Genomic DNA, 23,367 nt, shown 5'->3' on the forward strand with positions numbered 1-23,367 from the left:
CCCAAAATCGACAAAAACTGCGACGAAAATTGAAAAAATCAAACATCAAAAAATCGAACATTTGGACTTTTTGTAGACTTTTAACAACTTTTGTGGGTTGTTAAGACATGTAGGAGTCCATAAAAATTTCCTAGAGTTAGTTAAAAAAAAAAATTTTTTTTTCACCTCTTGAAGGTACTCAGGAAATTTGAGCAAAAAAATTGAAAATTTTAAATTGCGTGAAAAATTAGTATAATAGAGAAAAAAAGCCGCTGAATCCAATGGAACAAACCGCACTGCTCTACGACTTTTAGTTTTCGAGTTATGAATTTTTTTAATGAATAAAATTTTTCACTATGACAAATGGCTACCCTAAATTTAGGCAAAAAATTTTAAATTTTTAATTCTTGTAAAAAATCGATATAATATGTAAAATGAGCCGTAGAATTCAATCGAACAAACCGCAATGCTCTACGACTTTTAGTTTTTTTTTTATGAATTTTTTTAGTGAAAAACTTTGATCGCCTCTGTAGCCGGAACCGTTGCCCGGAGCGGCTCCGGGTTTGGTCGAAAAAATAGATAAAATTAAGCGCTATCAGATGGTTTTTTGTTCGTTGCTCTAAGTCTTACAGTTTCCGAGAAAAACGCAAAAAAAGGTTTCCATTTTCACTTTTTTTCAATTTTCAATCGCCAATTACGGCGAAACTATTAAAGATATCGAGAAACGGAAAAATGGAGGATAACCGGAATAAAAAACTCTACAAAATGGCATAGGACTCAAGGCGATATCTCGCAAAAAATTTTTCAATTTTCAAACGCCGATTACGGCCAAACTAAAAGAGTTAGAAGAAAACGGTTTGTTCCATCGTAAAGAGCAGATCAAAATCTATAAGATAGAATAGGTTTCATTTGATTTTGAGACACTTTAAAAATTGACCGATTTTAAGGGGGGGGTGTTAACTTTTTTTAAATTTTTTTTATTTTCTCATTTACGGCTAAACTATTGTAAAAAGTGGAACTGTTTTGATCCATACCTATGCAAAATGATCCGGGGAATCGATTGGCATCAAGAAAATTGCCAAATTCCCAATAGTTTTTTAGTTATGAATTTTTTAAAATTTTACCAATTTTTGCATTTAGCAGCAATTTGCTCGAAAACTATTAGTCGGAGAACAATAATCTTTTTTGAAAAAAATAGATAATTTAAAGAGCTTTCCAACGATAATACACTTCATAGGGTTATCTCTAATAGTTCCGGAGCTATTGCTCGAGAAATGTTCCGGGTACCCAAAATCGACAAAAACTGCGACGAAAATTGAAAAAATCAAACATCAAAAAATCGAACATTTGGACTTTTTGTAGACTTTTAACAACTTTTGTGGGTTGTTAAGACATGTAGGAGTCCATAAAAATTTCCTAGAGTTAGTTAAAAAAAAAAATTTTTTTTTCACCTCTTGAAGGTACTCAGGAAATTTGAGCAAAAAAATTGAAAATTTTAAATTGCGTGAAAAATTAGTATAATAGAGAAAAAAAGCCGCTGAATCCAATGGAACAAACCGCACTGCTCTACGACTTTTAGTTTTCGAGTTATGAATTTTTTTAATGAATAAAATTTTTCACTATGACAAATGGCTACCCTAAATTTAGGCAAAAAATTTTAAATTTTTAATTCTTGTAAAAAATCGATATAATATGTAAAATGAGCCGTAGAATTCAATCGAACAAACCGCAATGCTCTACGACTTTTAGTTTTTTTTTTATGAATTTTTTTAGTGAAAAACTTTGATCGCCTCTGTAGCCGGAACCGTTGCCCGGAGCGGCTCCGGGTTTGGTCGAAAAAATAGATAAAATTAAGCGCTATCAGATGGTTTTTTGTTCGTTGCTCTAAGTCTTACAGTTTCCGAGAAAAACGCAAAAAAAGGTTTCCATTTTCACTTTTTTTCAATTTTCAATCGCCAATTACGGCGAAACTATTAAAGATATCGAGAAACGGAAAAATGGAGGATAACCGGAATAAAAAACTCTACAAAATGGCATAGGACTCAAGGCGATATCTCGCAAAAAATTTTTCAATTTTCAAACGCCGATTACGGCCAAACTAAAAGAGCTAGAAGAAAACGGTTTGTTCCATCGTAAAGAGCAGATCAAAATCTATAAGATAGAATAGGTTTCATTTGATTTTGAGACACTTTAAAAATTGACCGATTTTAAGGGGGGGGTGTTAACTTTTTTTAAATTTTTTTTATTTTCTCATTTACGGCTAAACTATTGTAAAAAGTGGAACTGTTTTGATCCATACCTATGCAAAATGATCCGGGGAATCGATTGGCATCAAGAAAATTGCCAAATTCCCAATAGTTTTTTAGTTATGAATTTTTTAAAATTTTACCAATTTTTGCATTTAGCAGCAATTTGCTCGAAAACTATTAGTCGGAGAACAATAATCTTTTTTGAAAAAAATAGATAATTTAAAGAGCTTTCCAACGATAATACACTTCATAGGGTTATCTCTAATAGTTCCGGAGCTATTGCTCGAGAAATGTTCCGGGTACCCAAAATCGACAAAAACTGCGACGAAAATTGAAAAAATCAAACATCAAAAAATCGAACATTTGGACTTTTTGTAGACTTTTAACAACTTTTGTGGGTTGTTAAGACATGTAGGAGTCCATAAAAATTTCCTAGAGTTAGTTAAAAAAAAATTTTTTTTTTCACCTCTTGAAGGTACTCAGGAAATTTGAGCAAAAAAATTGAAAATTTTAAATTGCGTGAAAAATTAGTATAATAGAGATAAAAAGCCGCTGAATCCAATGGAACAAACCGCACTGCTCTACGACTTTTAGTTTTCGAGTTATGAATTTTTGTAATGAATAAAATTTTTCACTATGACAAATGGCTACCCTAAATTTAGGCAAAAAATTTTAAATTTTTAATTCTTGTAAAAAATCGATATAATATGTAAAATGAGCCGTAGAATTCAATCGAACAAACCGCAATGCTCTACGACTTTTAGTTTTTTTTTTATGAATTTTTTTAGTGAAAAACTTTGATCGCCTTTGTAGCCGGAACCGTTGCCCGGAGCGGCTCCGGGTTTGGTCGAAAAAATAGATAAAATTAAGCGCTATCAGATGGTTTTTTGTTCGTTGCTCTAAGTCTTACAGTTTCCGAGAAAAACGCAAAAAAAGGTTTCCATTTTCACTTTTTTTCAATTTTCAATCGCCAATTACGGCGAAACTATTAAAGATATCGAGAAACGGAAAAATGGAGGATAACCGGAATAAAAAACTCTACAAAATGGCATAGGACTCAAGGCGATATCTCGCAAAAAATTTTTCAATTTTCAAACGCCGATTACGGCCAAACTAAAAGAGCTAGGAGAAAACGGTTTGTTCCATCGTAAAGAGCACATCAAAATCTATAAGATAGAATAGGTTTCATTTGATTTTGAGACACTTTAAAAATTGACCGATTTTAAGGGGGGGGTGTTAACTTTTTTTAAATTTTTTTTATTTTCTCATTTACGGCTAAACTATTGTAAAAAGTGGAACTGTTTTGATCCATACCTATGCAAAATGATCCGGGGAATCGATTGGCATCAAGAAAATTGCCAAATTCCCAATAGTTTTTTAGTTATGAATTTTTTAAAATTTTACCAATTTTTGCATTTAGCAGCAATTTGCTCGAAAACTATTAGTCGGAGAACAATAATCTTTTTTGAAAAAAATAGATAATTTAAAGAGCTTTCCAACGATAATACACTTCATAGGGTTATCTCTAATAGTTCCGGAGCTATTGCTCGAGAAATGTTCCGGGTACCCAAAATCGACAAAAACTGCGACGAAAATTGAAAAAATCAAACATCAAAAAATCGAACATTTGGACTTTTTGTAGACTTTTAACAACTTTTGTGGGTTGTTAAGACATGTAGGAGTCCATAAAAATTTCCTAAAGTTAGTTAAAAAAAAATTTTTTTTTTCACCTCTTGAAGGTACTCAGGAAATTTGAGCAAAAAAATTGAAAATTTTAAATTGCGTGAAAAATTAGTATAATAGAGATAAAAAGCCGCTGAATCCAATGGAACAAACCGCACTGCTCTACGACTTTTAGTTTTCGAGTTATGAATTTTTGTAATGAATAAAATTTTTCACTATGACAAATGGCTACCCTAAATTTAGGCAAAAAATTTTAAATTTTTAATTCTTGTAAAAAATCGATATAATATGTAAAATGAGCCGTAGAATTCAATCGAACAAACCGCAATGCTCTACGACTTTTAGTTTTTTTTTTATGAATTTTTTTAGTGAAAAACTTTGATCGCCTTTGTAGCCGGAACCGTTGCCCGGAGCGGCTCCGGGTTTGGTCGAAAAAATAGATAAAATTAAGCGCTATCAGATGGTTTTTTGTTCGTTGCTCTAAGTCTTACAGTTTCCGAGAAAAACGCAAAAAAAGGTTTCCATTTTCACTTTTTTTCAATTTTCAATCGCCAATTACGGCGAAACTATTAAAGATATCGAGAAACGGAAAAATGGAGGATAACCGGAATAAAAAACTCTACAAAATGGCATAGGACTCAAGGCGATATCTCGCAAAAAATTTTTCAATTTTCAAACGCCGATTGCGGCCAAACTAAAAGAGCTAGGAGAAAATGGTTTGTTCCATCGTAAAGAGCACATCAAAATCTATAAGATAGAATAGGTTTCATTTGATTTTGAGACACTTTAAAAATTGACCGATTTTAAGGGGGGGGTGTTAACTTTTTTTAAATTTTTTTTATTTTCTCATTTACGGCTAAACTATTGTAAAAAGTGGAACTGTTTTGATCCATACCCATGCAAAATGATCCGGGGAATCGATTGGCATCAAGAAAATTGCCAAATTCCCAATAGTTTTTTAGTTATGAATTTTTTAAAATTTTACCAATTTTTGCATTTAGCAGCAATTTGCTCGAAAACTATTAGTCGGAGAACAATAATCTTTTTTGAAAAAAATAGATAATTTAAAGAGCTTTCCAACGATAATACACTTCACGGGGTTATCTCTAATAGTTCCGGAGCTATTGCTCGCTAAATGTTCCGGGTACCCAAAATCGACAAAAACTGCGACGAAAATTGAAAAAATCAAACATCAAAAAATCGAACATTTGGACTTTTTGTGGACTTTTAACAACTTTTGTGGGTTGTTAAGACATGTAGAAGTCCATAAAAATTTGCTGGAGTTAGTTAAAAAAAAAATATTTTTTTCACCTCTTGAAGGTACTCAGGAAGTTTGAGCAAAAAAATTGAAAATTTTAAATTGCGTGAAAAATTAGTATAATAGAGAAAAAAAGCCGCCGAATCCAATGGAACAAACCGCACTGCTCTACGACTTTTAGTTTTCGAGTTATGAATTTTTTTAATGAATAAAATTTTTCACTATGACAAATGGCTACCCTAAATTTAGGCAAAAAATTTTAAATTTTTAATTCTTGTAAAAAATCGATATAATATGTAAAATGAATGTAAAGTCCATAAAAATTTGCTGGAGTGAGTTTAAAAAATTTTTTTTAAATTTTTTTTGAAGGTATTTGCCTTAAAATTCTAAGCAAAAAAATGTTTAAATTTTAAATTACGTGTAAAGCTTATATAACACAGAAAATGGGCCGCTGAATTCACTAGAACAAACTGTTTTGCTTTACGAGTTTTTGTTTCTGAATTATGAATTTTTTTGACCATAATTGGCCAGGTCTTATACGGGGGTGTATAACTGGTTGCATCCCGGATAAATTTATAAAAATTAAAGTATTATTTTAATATCGGATATTTTTGTATTAAACACTATTTAATCTAACTAAATATAAAGTAAAAGATAATTAGAGACAGCGTCATAAATGATAATATTAATAAATAATAATAGCTTCAGTTTCTCAAAGAAACTCTACTCTGATTATGTAATAATAATCCACGTGGTGTTCCACTCACTTCAAAAGATGACAATTCACCCAAGCGATAAATTACACTTGACCGCTTGTTTAATCAAATTATCAACGTAACACTTGTCCGATAAAAAAAACGTCTCAGATAAGTGTACTCAGTAACACAGATAGAGAAATAACAGTACTCAGGTGTTATTGACAATGACTTTTGAACACGAAGACATTCTGAGCGAAATTCCTGACGACCAACTGCCCCAACTTGCAAATTTGTACGAAGAAAAAGCACCATGGGCTCCCTACATGGTGAGTTTCATTCACATGGCAATGAAATGGAAAAAATCGGGGAAATACCGCAACGCTTTGAAGATTTTTTCACCGAATAATTCATGGAAAACGGATGGTACCATCATTGCTAGACTAATTCTAGTGGTAAGGAGCTAGAACATGTTTTGAATAAATAATAATTGTTATAAATTTAAAAAAAACAGAACGTAAATCAGGACATAACAGTGTTCACTTTAGACGACCAGTGCACTAATCTTTACCAAGGACTTACCGAAACTAGTCTCCTGAACTACAACAACATCAGAACCATTTTCTACGGCGTCCATGAACGACACGCTCATGTCATACTGAAATATTTACAGGAAAAAAAAATTAAATTTGTGAATATTCCCTGTTACTTTTACTGCACTTCACCGGAACAAGCAAAGAAATTTACAATAGAGTATGACGATGAAATTCATTGAAATTAATAAAAATTCGGAATTGAAATTTTAGGTGCCCTTCTGATGTCTATTTAAAGAAACTGGAACCATCAGCTGGGCAACAAGTGGACACCATATGGCCCCACAGATTTCTAGGCTCCGATCAATATTTATCAAATTTTATTGAAGCGAATGGAGGATATGGGCTGTTTTTAAAGTCAACGAATGAGATGGTAGCGTGGGTTTTGAAGCATGCTTGGGGCCATTTGGCTATGCTTCAGACCGAAGAAGCACACAAAAGGAAAGGTTATGCCAGTTTGGTCACTAAAGCCTTATCGAAGGAGATAGCAGAGGAGGGGCATTGGCCCCTGGGGACCATTCTCTTGGAGAATAAAAATTCCATCAGTATGTTTGAAAAGTTGGGGTTCAGTAGTATTGGGGTTTGTAATTTTTTTGGAATGGATACGCGTGATAATAAATAGGTTTTGTAATTGGTGGATAATGAATAATAAAGTGATTAAGTAATTACTTTCGACTGAGCTTTGCTTTCTTAATAGACTGAGAAAAACTGAAAAAAAAACTTTAAGAAAAAAATATTTATTTTTAAATTTGCGCTTCGTCACATATTTTTCAAAACACTGCAAATACGGTTAAAGTCAAGTAACAGAAAGCTACGACTTTTAGTTTTTGAATTATAAATTTTTTTAATGAATAAAATTTTCCACTATGACAAATGACGACCCTAAATTTAGGCAAAAAATTTTAAATTTTTAATTCTTGTGAAAAATTGATATAATATGTAAAATGAGCCATAGAATTCAATCGAACAAACCGCAATGCTCTACGACTTTTAGTTTATTTTTATGAATTTTTTTGGTGAAAAACTTTGATCGCCTCTGTAGCCGGAACCGTTGCCCGGAGCGGCCCCGAGTTTGGTCGAAAAAATAGATAAAATTAAGCGCTATCAGATGGTTTTTTGTTCGTTGCTCTAAGTCGTACAGTTTCCGAGAAAAACGCAAAAAAAGTTTCCATTTTCACTTTTTTTTCAATTTTCAAACGCCGATTACGGCCAAACTAAAAGAGCTAGAAGAAAACGGTTTGTTCCATCGTAAAGAGCACATCAAAATCTATAAGATAGAATAGGTTTCATTTGATTTTGAGACACTTTAACAATTGACCGATTTTAAAGGGGGGGTGTTAACTTTTTTTTAATTTTTTTTATTTTCTCAATTACGGCTAAACTATTCTAAAAAGTGGAACTGTTTTGGTCCATACCTATGCAAAATGATCCAGGGAATCGATTGGCATCAAGAAAATTTCCAAATTCCCAATAGTTTTTTAGTTATGAATTTTTTAAAATTTTACCAATTTTTGCATTTAGCAGCAATTTGCTCGAAAACTATTAGTCGGAGAACAATAATCTTTTTTGAAAAAAATAAATAATATAAAGAGCTTTCCAACGATAAAACACTTCATAGGGTTATCTCTAATAGTTCCGGAGCTATTGCTCGAGAAATGTTCCGGGTACCCAAAATCGACAAAAACTGCGACGAAAATTGAAAAAATCAAACATCAAAAAATCGAACATTTGGACTTTTTGTGGACTTTTAACAACTCCAGAGGGTTGTAAAAAAGTCAATAAAACTTCTCTAGAATGAGTTTGAGTTTTTTTCTTAACTTACCTTAACTTTAGTCTGATAATTTACAGGAGTCAATTCAAAAGGTTGGGAGCGAAATGAATAACTACTTGAATGTAATCAACTGGATTTATTTTAACAAAATTTAGATTACAAAAAAATCTGTTCTATCATAGAAAACTGCACCTTACTAAAGTTGGCGCACTCAAAGTAAAATACAATAAAAAATAATTTCCCTTGTCCAGGCAACATGCAAATTTATACCATCCTTGGCTATTTAATCACAACTTTCTACGATTAATTAATGCGTATCACAAAACAACAGCATATTTCATATTTAACTTACAACAACAACAACAATAGCAGTACTCGGGAAAGAAATCCACAACACTAGATCACTTAAAATCGTCAACAACATTTTATTACAATGGAAGGCAGTTTCTTACTTTTGACTAGTATTACATTGAGCGATAAAAATGCATGTTACTTACAGACTCGTTGGAAAATGCACGCACAAGAACCACTACGAAATTAACTAACGAGACGACTATCCTTTTCAATACATCTAAAAATCCTACTAATTTTCCAAAGCTTCTGGTTTTGCTTTCTCTTCCTCATCCGCTTCATTATTCTCTTCGTTCAGTTGTCTTTTCTCGATTTCGGCTTTAAAATTCTCGATATCCTCTTGACTACAACACTTTTCTCAAAACAAACAAAACACAAACTCACTCACTCACCTTATCTGAACGAACAAAATCCCATTAATGACATTCAACATGTCCAAGACCGAACTCATGGAAGGCGGCTGGATTTGTATAGGTGGCAGTGAAGCTCCATTTTTCCCCGTATAGATCTCGTTCATTTTTTTCTGCAACACAACGGCTTGCTGTGTCAGGTGTTTGAGACACTCTGACGATTCTTTGGTCTTTTCGTGATTTTCCCCGAGCTGTTGTTTATAGATGGCGTAAGCTTCCTTTTCATTGGTTAACGCACACCGGAAGTTACCCATGCAACTTTGGGTCCTCGCCACTAGATGATAAGTGACGGCGACTTTAAGAGATTTGGCCCCGTAATATTTGATATTTAAAGCTAAGGCCTTTTCTAAGAAACGCAAAGAAAGTTCGTATTCGCCAACGGCGTGAAGAATTAAACTGATATTGCTCTAGAATTACAAATTTTTTAAAAATGGATTTTTTGTTTGTAACGAACTTTACTTACATCAAGCAAGGCAACTTCTGGATGATTCTCACCGCACACGAGTACGGCAAGATATCTCGCCCTGTATAACAATTTCAGGGCGGTACTAACTTGACTATTAGCGAAGCAATATAAGGCGAGATGTGCCTACAAATAAAATAATACAATGTGTTCGAAAATGGTTGTGCATCAAGTCACCTATAAAATTTGAACGTAATGTGCCGCTTAATTTAAATTGTGAATCCAAAAACAAAAATTACGGAAATATAAAACACAAATTAAAACAAATTCTACACTTGACACAACTTTAAAATAATGAGTAAAAAGCTAATTCAAAAATTTGACAGAAATGACAGTACTCAGAAACCACAAGTCATTTGGATGAAACGGAACATTAAATTTGATTTCCATAGTCGACTTGATGAACAATCATTTTTGAACACAGTGTACTTGTTACAGTCGAACCTCTACACGGTGATTCTGTTAGGGCCTACATTAAAAACTTTTTAACTTATAATATAGTTAGAGCCTTAAGATTTCGTATACGATCTAAATCGACCATTCTGAGTTCAACTTAATTATTTTCAAAATGGCTGAACTTCCGGAACTACGAGCAATTGGTGCCAATTTTGAAATTTTAAATAGTAACCATCTATTTTTATTAATTTTTGAATTCGCCTCTTGAAACTATACCCTAGTTGTTAGTACTTATCTGTCATAGTTTTTGACGTATGTGATTTTTTTATACAAATTTTTATTTGCAGGGGTTCATTTAAATAATAACAGCTCGTGAACTCTTTACAATAAGTGAATAATTCTTTTTGCATTTGATAGCCAAAGGTTTAAAGGGTCTTCTCAAGTTTTTGTCAACTGTCAAATTGCAAAGCTACTATGATTTTTTGAAAATAATGATTAAAAAATGATTATAAATCTGTTTTTTTTAATGGAATTACCCTGTTTTTTCAATGGCAATCAAAAGAACATCAATTGTTATGCAGACTTTTATTAACATCTTGTATATCTATGTCTTACAGTTTTTGAAATAATCGCAAAAAACAGAATTTTGGCTAATTTTTTTTATTTTTAATCAAGTAAACTTTTGAAAAATACGATAAAATTGTGCTATTAATTAAAAGAAATGTCCCATTTGTTCACCATTTTCATTCAAGAAATTCAAAATTCCATGGCACACTGACTGAGTTACTTTACATAATTCACTAAGTTATCATAAACTATAATTAAATATTATTACTTTATTGCTTATTCGATAACAGACAAGCTAAAAACTAAATAAAATATTAAAGTTTGACAATTGTTGACCATTTTGCAAGGTCTACTTGATTAACTATAAAAATTACGAAGTAAAATCCGTTTTTTGTGATTTTTTTCAAAAACTGTAAGAGATAGGTATACAACGTATTGATAAAAGTCACCATAATATCGATATTCTTTTGATTGCCGTAAAGAAAATAGGCTCGTTCCATTTGAAAAAACTGAGTTATAGCAGTTTTTTGAAAACCATTTTGAAAAAAATCATACTAGCCATGGATTTTGACAGAAGACAATTTCGAAAATTCTAGAAAACTCTTCAAACCTTTGGTTATCGAACGCAAAAAAAAATATTCATTTATCGCAAAAAGTTCAAGGGCTGTGATATATTAGATAAACCCTTGCAAATGAAAATTTTAACAAAAAAAATGACATATGTCAAAAACTATGACAGATAAGTACCAACAACTTGAGTACATTTTACTCAGCTTGAGAAAATGAATTCAAATATGCAATAAAATATGCCATTTTGAAAATAATTTAGTTGAACGCAGAATGGTCGATTTGGATCGTATACAAAATTTTAAAGCTCTAGCTCTAATGTAGGCCATACAAGAATCACCCTGTATTATTCACAAACACGCTGACTTACATATTCGGTAATTGTGTAGGGATGGTCGATTCCGTTGACCCTTTCCGACATCAAAACAGCCTTCTGCTGATAGGCCATAGCTTCAGTGTGCTCTCCCATGATATAATTAAGTCGAGCAATCATTCTCAAACATTGTGCAATTTCCGGATGCATCACCCCATACACATTATTCAACAAATTCAAGGCTTCACTAATTAACTCGTACCCATCTTTAAGATACCCTTGTTGTATCTTATTCTGTCCCGTTGTATAGAAATTATAAGCATCAGTTGCTCTCGGATTAATGTGTTTGACGATTGGGAAAATATTCAGAATATCTTCTTCGTAGAAAATAAGTTTATTCTTTGAATCGAAATTATAATCCCTCAATAAAATCTGGATTCCGGTCTTTAGACAAAAACCTCGCAATAATGAGATTTTTTGTAAACAGAATGTTTCGGTGGTTGCATCAATATCGTTGGTAGACAAATCATAATCGAAATAAGATTTCAATTCTTGTTTTAATTGCGACCAAAGCGATTTTGGGGTGAGATTCGCCCATTCGTTATTGTCGTTACAAGCCAACGGATTCAATTTACCTCGACGTTTGTTGCGCTTCCTGTTGTTTTTGCTCTGTAATTGGGGGTTAGATTCGATTAGAAGCGAGTTATTTTCGGTTTAACGCACAATATCGAAAAAAATATTTCGTAGTTTTGTATTTACTGACTTGATAATAGGAGCTACAAGGTAATTTTTTGTCTAGAATTGAAAAATATTTATACTTTGGTAGATAGCCAATTATTTATGAAGACAAAAAATTAAACAATACTGGACTCTAAACACATCAAAACCACCGATTTAATAAATAGTAATTATATTAGTGGAACTGATTTTCCACCATTCTGCAAAACTTTAGATTATGCATCTATTTTTCCTATTTTTTCAGTAAATTTAGTGTTTTTTTTTTGTAAATTTATAGCTTTGTTTATCGTCCACAGTTTGTTTTACAATTTATGTTCTCACTTTGACTCAATTATGCTGCATTTTCCCACTACTCTTGCGTATATTTAGAATAACTTTAAATTACAATAACTTAGTGTTAATAATAATTCTTAAAAAAAACTTATTTCTACTATTAGCTTTATTTCAACTGTATTATGTAAAAGTATATCTCTTAAAATAAAAAAGTTCTCGCATATTGAAAATTTCACTACACCTTACAAGAAAACTGCAATTTTTCTTGACTACTATGTAGTCTAAGTACAGTCGGACAAAATGAAAATGATGCGCCTATAAAAACACGCCTACCGTGCATTTTTGAATCAGGTACTTATTTATTTACAAAATTTGATCAAAAAACGTCTAAAACCCACAAAATAAGTTGATGGAGTTTTCACAAAACAGGTCTTGTTGATTTTTTATGCAAAATCTAAAGATTGCCAATAAGGCAAACGATCGTAGAAGAAATTAATTAATCCTCAATTTTGTTCATTAATTCCAAATGGAATCTTAAACAGAATGAAATTCTAGGCTGCGCCTCCTCACATTATTTTTTCCCTAATAAAAATAGATATTATTATTACTTAATAAAATTTGCAAAGAAATTAAAAAAATATATTTATTTAACGTTTTTATTAAACCGAAAACAAAAAAATCTTTAATCATTTTAAAGGATGATTAACGAAATGTCGAACTTTTTTCAAAACTAGGTTACGCGTTATAGACGCGACATTTTCATTTTGGGTAACTGTACATTCATTTGCAAAAGAAATGAAGTTTTTGGGTTTATCCAGAAGGAAGATAGAACAGAATAGAATAGACTATTCAGGTCAGGTCAAGTCAGGTCATACCAGGCGATCATTTGAGTTTATAATTAGAGTAGGCGGTTTTTTTTTTTTGGTGATTGATAAACTGAGGAAAAAAATGTATTCTAATTGAATATTACCGTTCAAAACAATTATTTACCACTTCAGCTTCATTAGTTATTACAATGGGCATTTTCATCCAAATTAAAAAAACAGATAAAAGCCTATTCTAATTATAAATTAAAATGATCACATGGTACTAACAGAGTATCTTACACACGTCACAAAATTAACTTAGGTTTAGATAAGATAAGTTCTACATAAATGAAATACTACTAAAATCATTCTGAAGATATTCTTCAATCGAATAAAAAGTCTTGTAAATTAAATAGGACATATTTTTTTTTAGGTTTATAAGGACATTATAAAATTTAATCGCATAATAGTTGGTTCAATGTCGGGCTTTTGTTAGCCTTACATTGTTTAGAGAAATATGATTTATTTCGTAGAATAATTATGATTAGAGCCCATAAGAAAAAATTCTTGGAAAAGTATTGAAGACCTATGAAGATGTAAAGACATATTTTTATCCCGTTTTATTATTTTTTTTTTAAGTGGTACACATCATCCTTTATCTCTAAACACATTAACTGATAATTTTTAACATAAAAAAAAACATTTACGTAAAATTTTATGCTGTACAATTTTTATTTACAACTATTTTTCCAATTATATTGAAAAAACACTTTATTTTTTAACCCCTTTCTCGGGAATTGAAAAACCAATTTCCTTAATTCAATATAATTTATTTAAAAAATTCGAGTAATGTTTCAAAAATTATTTTGACTTAGAGGCTTATTTGACTGGACTATAATCTGTCTAAAACGTCTGAACCATATGTTTAAAATTATGTTCAACACTTGAAATAAAAATCACCAAAGTATTAATAGACTCGTGACACTTTAATTATCACCGTTTCCGTTTTGGAATTTTTATTGGCAATTACGTGAACAGTTGCATAATTTGTACCACGTCAAACGACCATGAAAAAGTTGACAAAAATAATCCTACATTACCTCATCAACTCCTTGCAATGGATTGGGAACTTGGCCAGAATATAGGAAACAGTTGAGGAAGTGAGCAATCGCAACAGCCAAATTCATCATTTCAGACCCCTAATAAATCAAACTACATTAATGCGAAACCAAATTTTTTTTGGCTAAATACAAACCTGCAAATAAACGGTAAAGATATGTTTGGCGGCCCTTAGCAGCAATTCCGCAACAGCAATGCTATGCAAATATTCCAACTGTTTTACTTTTGCTAACAAATTTGTGACTTTACCGAGATATCTAATGTTAATTCCGCGATTATGCATCGCCTCGGATAAAGTAAAACCGTCCATTGGGGCCGAAGAATGATCTAAACAATCGCGAATCTAAAAAAAATTGTTGCGTATTTTTTCATTCAAATGAGGAGATGATTTACAAAAGTGGGAATTTGCACGGTGGGCAAAAATTCAGCAGCGTCTTTAACCAACTGTCTTTGCTTCGAAATGGTCGGGTCTAGATTATCACAATGTTTGATACCCGGTGAGTAAACATCTGGATTGAAACGAATATCAAATTCCGTGTCTTTGAGGGAGCCAACAGCCACAGCTGCAGTCTTAACAATGTTTTTGGTACTCTCTTCCACTACAATTCAAATTGAGACAATAACTAAGTGTAAATAAGACACACATACGTTCGATTTTGTTGGTTCCATCAGTTATACTCTCGACAATCTTCTTTGCTTCTTCATCTTCAATTTGTTCCTTCTTGCCGTCATCATTTTCACTCTTTTTGTTTTCCTCGTTTTCAGTCTTATTGTCTTCAATCGCTTGATTGTTATTGATTTTAGCATCGTTTTTACGTATATTCAACTGTTGCAAATGATATGCGGCATACTTGATGAACATCATGTAACGCGAATCGACAAAACTATCGATCAATTCTTGGCGCAAACAACACAATTTGTGTTTGTGTTTAATTGGAAAACCCAACAGTTTCACCTCTTTGCTCAATTCTTCGTCTTCAACTGTTGGAAAAACAAATTAAAAAAAAACGTCCAAAACCAAGTTTTGTGATTATTACGTTGCAAGAAATTAACATCAGGTGGGAAAGTACGTAACAAATCCAAAATATAGTGCCGTCCGTCGTTACCTATAATCCCTTTACATTCAACACTTGAGCACAGTTCAACTGGTTCATCCTTATCGTTAAGTACATGATGAGGTAAGATTTTCAATTGTTGGCCTGCTTTATTCAACAAATCTAGATACTTGGGGTGACTTAGCACAGTTTTCCCGAAATCAATCGACCCATAAACAACACTTTGTTCCTGTTCACGTTCAAGAATCCCCGGAATAATCGACTGTGCTGTAACTCTATACCCCCTATAATCAATAACAACAGTACCCAAAGTATACAGCCCTGGTAAATCAACAGCACTGTAAACACGAACGCCTTGTAAATCGTTTCGCTGAAAAAAACACCAATAAAAAACAAATCAATTAATTAAAAATAAATTACAGGTGCAACAAACGCTGCAGCATCGCCGCCCAACTCTTTGTAATGATCTCGAACGTCAAAACCAAGCGAGAAAAAGATGTTGTTCCAAATGAACATTTGCATTTTGGCTTCTTCGCCTGGATTTATTGCCATTACGTTACCGTCAATAACGGCCATTGCACCACGTGTTGCTGCCGCAACAAAATCGCTATGTACTTTAAAAATTGCACGTTCGCGTAACAAACGTTCAGGGAGGGTTTTACGCGGGAGTTCTCTTGTGGTTTGAAGTTCTTCGTTCCAGTCGCGAGTTTGGCCGGGGATGTGCTCCTCGTAGCCCAGTTTTGAGGAAAAAGCTACAAAAGGATTTTTTTTTAGCCAACTGACTTGATAAAGTGACTTTTTTAAAGCCTGGAATATGTAAAATATTTAGACTGAATCAAAAGTAACGCTCAAAATTCATAAATTTGTTATTTGTCAGTTTAAAAAAAATCTTCTAATAGGTCGATTAAATTTTTTTAAATGCTACATTTTTATGTCATTCGTTTTTGAGTTTTTTGTTTACGTTTAAACGTACACATCTTTATCCTCCTGGTAAGAAAATAAATTTAATAAAACGAAAAAAATATTGCCAATGAAACATATTGGGCTTTATCTTTCTGTTCTTGACTTATTTTATACGCGGCAATTGTTTTTTATAATTTATTTTTCATAATTAATTAAAAACACTTAATTGAGACCTAAATACACAAAAAAAACAAAAACAAAAAGATGAAAAGATAAAGCTCTTTGTTTAATACTTTCAATAACTTTTATGAATTATTTGTTTTATTTTCTTTTTTTTATTTTTTATTTATTTTTTTATTTTTTTTTAATAACCAGAAAAATAAAATGTAGCATTCAAAAAATTTAATCGACCTGTTCAAGGATTTTTTTTGAAAACTGACTAATAACAGAGTTATGAATTTTGTGCATTATTTTACACAAGTCACGAATTTAATTTAGATTTAAATACGCATTATATACACAAAAATCATTCCAATGAAAAGTTTAGGAAATTAAATAGTGTCGGTCTTTTGTTAGCCTTAGGTTTGGAAAAATATAATTTCCTCTTGTACAATAATTATGATCATAACACAGAAGAAAATACTCATTGCTGTGCTTGGAAGAGTGTTTAACACATTCAAAGATAATTATAAACTAGAAAGCGTAAGAATGTTAAAGCCTTGAGATAATTTCTACAGTCGGCTCTAAAGCGTAAACTTACAAATCTTTCTGAATTTTATAAACTATAACAACTAGTATAAATTAATATAACATTATTATTAGTTAGAACATTACATTATTTTTATTTTTTTCGAGCATTGTAACACTTTTTTGCCTAATTTTGCAAAAAAAAACGTTTAAAAATCTGTTTAGATTGACATTAGTACGATATTTCTCGTAGATTTTTCTTGCTTTTGAATGGGAAAATTACTTAATTATTTATCAAAATTACACCTAAATTGATGTGGTCTGTTTAATGATTTTTTTCTAGCTTTGTTAAATGAGAAATCTTTTTTTACTAAATTGCATGAAAATGTCGAATAATCACGTAATTGGTTTAGAATTTATTATTTTTTATAATCTGAACACATTTTTAATGTAAAATTTAGCTCGAACAAACTGAGAATTTATGTATGAAGGACAAAAACTGTTATTTTTGATTTTTTGAAATCACTAAAACACGATGAAAATTATAAATCATTAAAATTATAAACTCTTCGGTTTGTATCTGTCGAAATTTCTTCCAAGTATTCACTCCAATTTGAAGAATTTTAATCATTTATGTTTTTATTTGCACTTTCTGCACTAACTCTAATCCAAAATTAGCACTGCATATTATGCACTCTAGTCTAAATAAAATTTTGAAGGTGTATCAGTATTTTGAATAATAAGTTCTTCCTGAGAAATATTTGAAACATGTTGTAAATTATACAAGGTGAGTCAATAATCGGTTACTTCTGACTGCAACCAAAAATACTAATTGCATTTACCACCTGGACACTTTGATTTTTAAAAGGTTTTTAACCTTTTAAATAATAATAATCCATAATGAAATTTTAGTAAAACTGTCAAGACAAACTTGACACTACTCAGAACAATGTAATCGTGGATTAAATTTTTTTTTTAACAATTACCCATATGGTCAGCTGGAATCAGTATTAATGGTTGCATATTTATACAAATTCTGAAATAACCCACCATTGACTCACCCTGTACAATGAGCGACAAAATTATGGTATAATCATTTCGATAGACCTTTTAACTGTAGAAATGACAATGACAAAATATTAAATTTCACGTAAGAATTTTCCAAAAAATCATGGAAGTACAATAGGTTTCAAACAAAAACTTTTTTGTTTGTGTTTTTTGTGACAAAACAATTAGATATTTGTTCGCTTTAAAAGAAAAATTCGTCTAATAGGCTTTTTTTTCCTCTCACCAACTGTATTCAAGCTTCAGTTTTAAGGTTGTTTTTAATTTGTTTGCAAAATTTTTGCTGTTAAAATCACACATTTATTTGTTACAAAAACAATCAGTTTTATTAGATAAGTACCTTTTCGGACTGGGAAATATTATTATTTTTTTGGGTTTTCTTTTTAAATTTGTTGATCAAATTATTTGAATGACGTATAAAACATGCAAAAGGACTTAAAGCCACTTTAAAGCAACTTGAATTTTTAAATATAGGGGGCCTTACTGTCTTCAGCTCTTATGGCATCTATGGTATGCTCCATCATGGGTGCAGTCCAACTATAAAGTTGATAGGGAGTTGCCACACGTTCAAACGGGTGTCTTTGACTCCTCTTCTTCTGGAGTAGAGCAAAATTACGTTTGAATTGTGGCGAAATTTGGTTAAGAAGCTCAATTAAAGAATGGCACAAATGACTAGGAGTTGCCGGTTTAGGGTTAAATTCTTCAGCTGTAGATCTACAAAATTCCACTTTTAAAATCAAGTCAAAAACAACAATCTAATAAATTACTGATTAATATAAAAACCACGTGAACAGGCCGATATGTAGTAGTGTTTATCCTCCAAAGTGACAACATAAAGATACATCAGATCACCGTGGATCTTCCTATACCCCGGTGGTGGATTCCAAGCCGAAGTGGTCAAAACTTTAACACACTGCGCCACTTTTTGGTCTTTCAATTGTGGCTGAAGGGCCGTCAACGGTCGGTCTTTACTATCCGGCATTATAAAATCAGGAGGAGTACAGTCAACACTTTCGGGACGCATTTTTTTCTTCTCCAAAATATCGCCCTGAGTGACCGTATTAAGGAAACTCAAAGAATTGCACTCAATCCCATTGTAGGCATCGGCCGGATCGAGAGATTTGAGTAAATCTCTCACATGTCTCACGTGAATTCTTGCTTCACGCATGGTGTAAGGTTCTTCCACGACTTTGATAACTGAACCCTCTTTCAAGCCTTCGATGTTTTTCAATTCGGCGAAATTATCAAGCGTATTGCCGTCCAATTGGAGCGAGAAACACGTTCGGTGACACGTGTCTTCACGGTCCATCAACAACTGGTGGATTTCTTGGACGAGCTCCATACTGGAGACTTGGATGTCGAAGGGTTCAGCTCCGGGACTTAGGATTTTGATTGAAAAACCTACATCTTGGATGAAGACGACTTCGTCTTTGTTTTTATTTTCTTCGTCTTTTTTCTCCGATTCTTCGGCGTCTTTGGTTTGTTTTTCTAAAATTTCAAACTTTGAAATTGTTGTGAATCAACACACGTATTTTTTACCTGGACTGACGTCCACGTGGCCGTTTTGTAGTGGTAATTCTCCATTTACGACTGCAAGAGAGATAAAATTGTAACAAGAAATCAAATATTTCTTTTTCATATTAACACTAATCGTGATAATTGAGCAACCATTGGTAATACTGCAATTATTACGGTATTAGATTCGGTAAGTTTCACCTTGAAAAAAGTAGCGTTAAAAACCAAAAATGGATGCGGTTTAATTGCATTGTTTAAATTTCAATAAAACAATTTTAAAGCTCTGTTATTCGGTTAATAGTTCACGTAAGAGATTTTCAATGCCATAACTAAATTACTTGGGTTTTTAGAATAAAGAAATAATTAACTAATTTTTAAATGTTTTAATTCGATTAAACGGTGAACTTTCTAGTCGAATAGAACGTTTTTGCCACAACTATTTCATTTAAGAAAAAACTAGAACCATTAAAAAACTACGAGTTGAATTCAGTTTAAATGTTTCATACTTTTTATACAACCTGTATGTTGCTATAACATACCCATAATTCTTATCCGCCAAATCATTTATATTTATTAATCGTAAGAATAACCATTATTCCATTTTTGTGTTCAATGATAATTTAGGTAAATAGCTTCCTGTATAACCATATAATTTTCCACAATTAAGTAACAATAGGTTTTCTCCATTTTATTGGCTATGTGGCTGTAGAAATAAAAAAACAGTTAATTTTTAAATACCTACTACTTTTTGCATTTCAATTTCATCAAAATATTCACTTATTATCTGACTGCTCATGTTTCCACGTTTAATCTGAGGTTTAAATTTAACCCTCCCTTAACTGAAGATGCTGTCGATTAAAAATAAAAAAATGCACGTTTTTTGTTGTCCCTGTTTTTTAATTAAATATTGGTAATCGAGTCTAAACGGGGAAAAAAATTAAAAAAATAAGTTAAAATTGCATGAAACAATTATCGTAATTTTCTGAGTAACAATATACAGGGTTAGGCAAAAGTATGGTTAAACTATAGTTCATTTTTTTAAATAATCAACTGTCAGTGTCAAAATTCTGATAAAGACCAGACTGTATCACCCTAAAAGTTCATGTCCAACCACTTTTGAAACTGGCTGTATTCTGTATTTGACATTTGGAACAACAGATTTGACATTTTTGAAAATTGAAAAATTTTGAAATGAATTTTCCAGGTAAAAAATTACACCAACCTTAATTAAAAAAAAAACCTATTTATGATAATGCCAACCTGACGGCTCTTAGACGGTTGATTATAAAAAAAATCGACTATATGTATAAGCTGTTTCAAAACTATAGAAACGCCAACGTCGCAGTTTCTCGCAAAATTAGCTGTTATAATTATTTATACACTTCAAAAAAATAACAGCTAATATAGTTTGTACCAAAGAGAAATCTAATCATTAATAACTATTTTACAATTTCTTTAAAAAAGTATTTTGATAAAATGCGACTTTGGCGTTTTTATAGTTTTGAAACAACTAATATCTTGCAAAAAATTAATTAGTACATCAAATACTTTAAAAAAGTAAATTTAAAGAATTTTTTAATTCCTGTTAATTTTCGTGTTATTAATTTTTTTAAGACATCCTAATACGACAATTTTTTTGGCAATAATATTGCTTTTGAAGCAGTGTTTTTTTAAATAAATTATGTATTAAAAATACGTTTTTAAAGCATAATGTTTTACCAAAAAAAAATCGACGTAGAAAGGTGCCAATATTTTTTTTTATTACCTCGAAAATATTTGTTTTTGAAAAATGATCACATGTACTAATTAGTTTTTTTCGTAAGGTAGATAATTTAGGCACAAAATGCCTGGTCCCCTACTTTTGCCCAACTCTGTATAGAAATTTGAAAAAAAATCCGCGTCATTTAAAAATAAAATGAAAAAACTCAATTATTATTTTTTTTATTACAATGGTACGTAATTTTTTTCAAGCCATTTGAAAAAAAACATTTCCATAAAAACACTAAAATCATTAAAGGCCGGTTTATAAAAAGCTTTGTTAAAATTTAATTCGTTGTTAAATGGACGCGAATGGACCAATCAAATTGGTTCACTTTGGTCACGTGATCAATTAATCACGCATTTAATTGCAGATTAACTTAATGACCGACCCTAAGCTAAAATTTGGTTATAAATATTTAAAGCGAGATAAAAACTGGTCAGTGAGGTAATAACGATTTTTTTTAACTAGACATCAACATCCTCTTGTAAAAGGAAGGTAGAAAATGATAGGTATTTTATGATGAAACCGTCGAAAAAATCATGTGTTTAACACTGGAGGAAAGCCTCATTTCTCCCTTAGTTGATGTATAATATTAATAATAATAATAATACAAAAAGCCATTTATCAAATCCTTATTGTAATAGATTTATCGTTAACTCAAACTTCATACAAAAAACGTAAATAATACAATTCCATATCAAAGTCGTTGCTTTTCCACGATATTACATTCTTTAGCTTGTTTACAAAATTCTTATATAGATAACTCAAGCTTCAGAAAATGTCACATGGATCAACTTTTAAGAAGCAGTCACTGATGCATAATAAAACATGAATTTTGTTACCGAGACAAACAAATTTTTAAATTTAAATGTAGTACTTTTACGCCACGAGCCACGAGTTATTTTGGTCTAGTAAAAAATAAGATTTTAAGAGATTGTTTTCAAGTTTAGAAAAATATGTACGTATGAAAAGGTATTTACATTAAATTTACATCTCATAAGAAAATGTTTTGAATTTTAAAACCCCGTCAGCAGTATGGCAAACTTGAACAAAAGTTTTTACAACAAAAAAACTACTATATTTCGGCATTGAAACCTCGTAATGTGTAAAAGCTGATAACGTTTGTTCTCATAACATCAATGAAAAAAGAATGAATAAACCGATAATTTGTTAAGCAGTTTTTTAACTTGTTTTACTGAATGACAATTATTACAGTTCAGTGATAACGGGGAAAGTGCCGGTTAGATTAGGCAACGACCATGTGAGTGAATGAGAAAATTAATGGAAAAAATTCGTATAATTAGATGAGAATAAAGTTGAACGTCCCCTGGCAAACATCCGGCGCTAAAATGCCCGACATTTTCGGTGTTCAAACAAGGATGACAATGCACAATAAGTGAAAAAAGGCCGAAATGATAAGAAGTTCACGCTGCCAATGTACCACTTCTTGCAAATAGCAGACCGGCTTATAGCCGAGCCAAGGTCCAAGTTCATCAATAAATATCCATTCCAAATGGTAAAAATTATCACCCGACTGATTTCCTAACAGGACCCGACCCCCGTGACGCCCCACAGCCCCCCAGGCCCCCCCAAAACCCCATTTTGCGCCAACTGTGATTACGTAACCGTGTCGTAATAACGACCGGCGTCCAAAGCGCTCCCCGTTTTTTTTTTCCAAAAAGCCAACACTGACCTGCAATTTTCGCATCCCCTGGCGTGGTTTTGCCGACTTTGTCGCCGTCGAGGTTATTGTTGGTCTTTGGTTCCGAATTGTTCACTGCTGCACCAAGAGCCATTTTGTACCCACGTTGAATGTTTATCACACAGTCGTTATTGTTTCAATTAGCGAGGAATAGACGCGTTTCTAATTTAAAAAATGTCCAACGATACGATATTTTACAACGACAGGAACATTTTGTTTAGCACGTGCTTCGAAAATAACCCCCCCCTTAAAGCACTAGATCTAGTGCAGGCGCACATCGCTAACGAGCGGAACGCACTAGTATTACGTGGACGCCCTTCAGTATTATTTCAAAACCGTTTTTATCACAACTATTATCACACAAACACTTTGAAGAAATTTTCCAAATTTGACGCTTCACTTGTCAAAATGACGATTTTTTTCGACACGGCAACGTGCAGCCAACTT

At 31.9% G+C, this 23,367-nt stretch overlaps 4 protein-coding genes across 5 annotated transcripts in view; 2 read left to right on the forward strand and 2 right to left on the reverse strand.

Annotated features, from left to right (window-relative positions):
• Nucleotides 1-6,064, reverse strand: part of LOC100216358 (allatotropin I preprohormone) — a 37,652-nt gene extending 31,588 nt beyond the window's left edge. Inside the window, exon 1 of the mRNA XM_064358479.1 lies at nt 5,937-6,064. The gene's annotated coding sequence lies outside the window, so the exon portion shown is untranslated. The remainder of the gene's footprint in view (nt 1-5,936) is intronic.
• Nucleotides 1-23,367, forward strand: part of LOC103312234 (hypothetical protein) — a 77,216-nt gene that overhangs the window by 43,508 nt on the left and 10,341 nt on the right. The gene's annotated exons all lie outside the window — the stretch shown is intronic.
• Nucleotides 6,092-7,125, forward strand: LOC663674 (uncharacterized). Of its 2 annotated transcripts, none has more exons than XM_969710.4 (3): nt 6,092-6,319; nt 6,379-6,617; nt 6,671-7,125. In XM_969710.4, the coding sequence occupies exons 1-3, from the start codon at nt 6,092-6,094 to the stop codon at nt 7,077-7,079; spliced, it is 876 nt and encodes a 291-aa protein (XP_974803.1). In that variant the 3' UTR covers nt 7,080-7,125. The 2 variants fall into 2 exon arrangements, with proteins under 2 accessions (XP_974803.1, XP_008190613.1); XM_008192391.3 differs by having other exon boundaries at nt 6,092-6,316.
• Nucleotides 8,350-23,360, reverse strand: clu (clueless). Its single transcript, XM_008192389.3, has 14 exons — nt 22,912-23,360; nt 19,481-19,531; nt 18,709-19,429; nt 18,426-18,655; nt 15,707-16,038; nt 15,269-15,656; nt 14,880-15,212; nt 14,625-14,830; nt 14,368-14,574; nt 14,213-14,311; nt 11,353-11,964; nt 9,453-9,578; nt 8,972-9,396; nt 8,350-8,923 (listed from the first exon to the last, which is right to left on the reverse strand). The coding sequence occupies exons 1-14, from the start codon at nt 23,012-23,014 to the stop codon at nt 8,812-8,814; spliced, it is 3,945 nt and encodes a 1,314-aa protein (XP_008190611.1). The 5' UTR covers nt 23,015-23,360; the 3' UTR covers nt 8,350-8,811.

Source organism: Tribolium castaneum, chromosome 1 (assembly GCF_031307605.1).
Source record: "Tribolium castaneum strain GA2 chromosome 1, icTriCast1.1, whole genome shotgun sequence".
Lineage (NCBI taxonomy): Eukaryota > Metazoa > Arthropoda > Insecta > Coleoptera > Tenebrionidae > Tribolium > Tribolium castaneum.

What these genes read in the sequence shown, in the direction of transcription:
- LOC663674 (XM_969710.4), top strand. Translation starts at nt 6,092, where the DNA reads ATGACTTTTGAACACGAAGACATTCTGAGCGAAATTCCTGACGACCAA. An exon ending in TTGCTAGACTAATTCTAGTG is followed by an intron (nt 6,320 to 6,378) that starts GTAAGGAGCTAG and finishes TAAAAAAAACAG; the next exon opens with AACGTAAATCAGGACATAAC. An exon ending in GCAAAGAAATTTACAATAGA is followed by an intron (nt 6,618 to 6,670) that starts GTATGACGATGA and finishes TTGAAATTTTAG; the next exon opens with GTGCCCTTCTGATGTCTATT.
- clu (XM_008192389.3), bottom strand. Translation starts at nt 23,014, where the DNA reads ATGGCTCTTGGTGCAGCAGTGAACAATTCGGAACCAAAGACCAACAAT. An exon ending in CGTGGTTTTTATATTAATCA is followed by an intron (nt 18,656 to 18,708) that starts GTAATTTATTAG and finishes GGAATTTTGTAG; the next exon opens with ATCTACAGCTGAAGAATTTA. An exon ending in TGATGTTAATTTCTTGCAAC is followed by an intron (nt 15,213 to 15,268) that starts GTAATAATCACA and finishes TTTTTCCAACAG; the next exon opens with TTGAAGACGAAGAATTGAGC.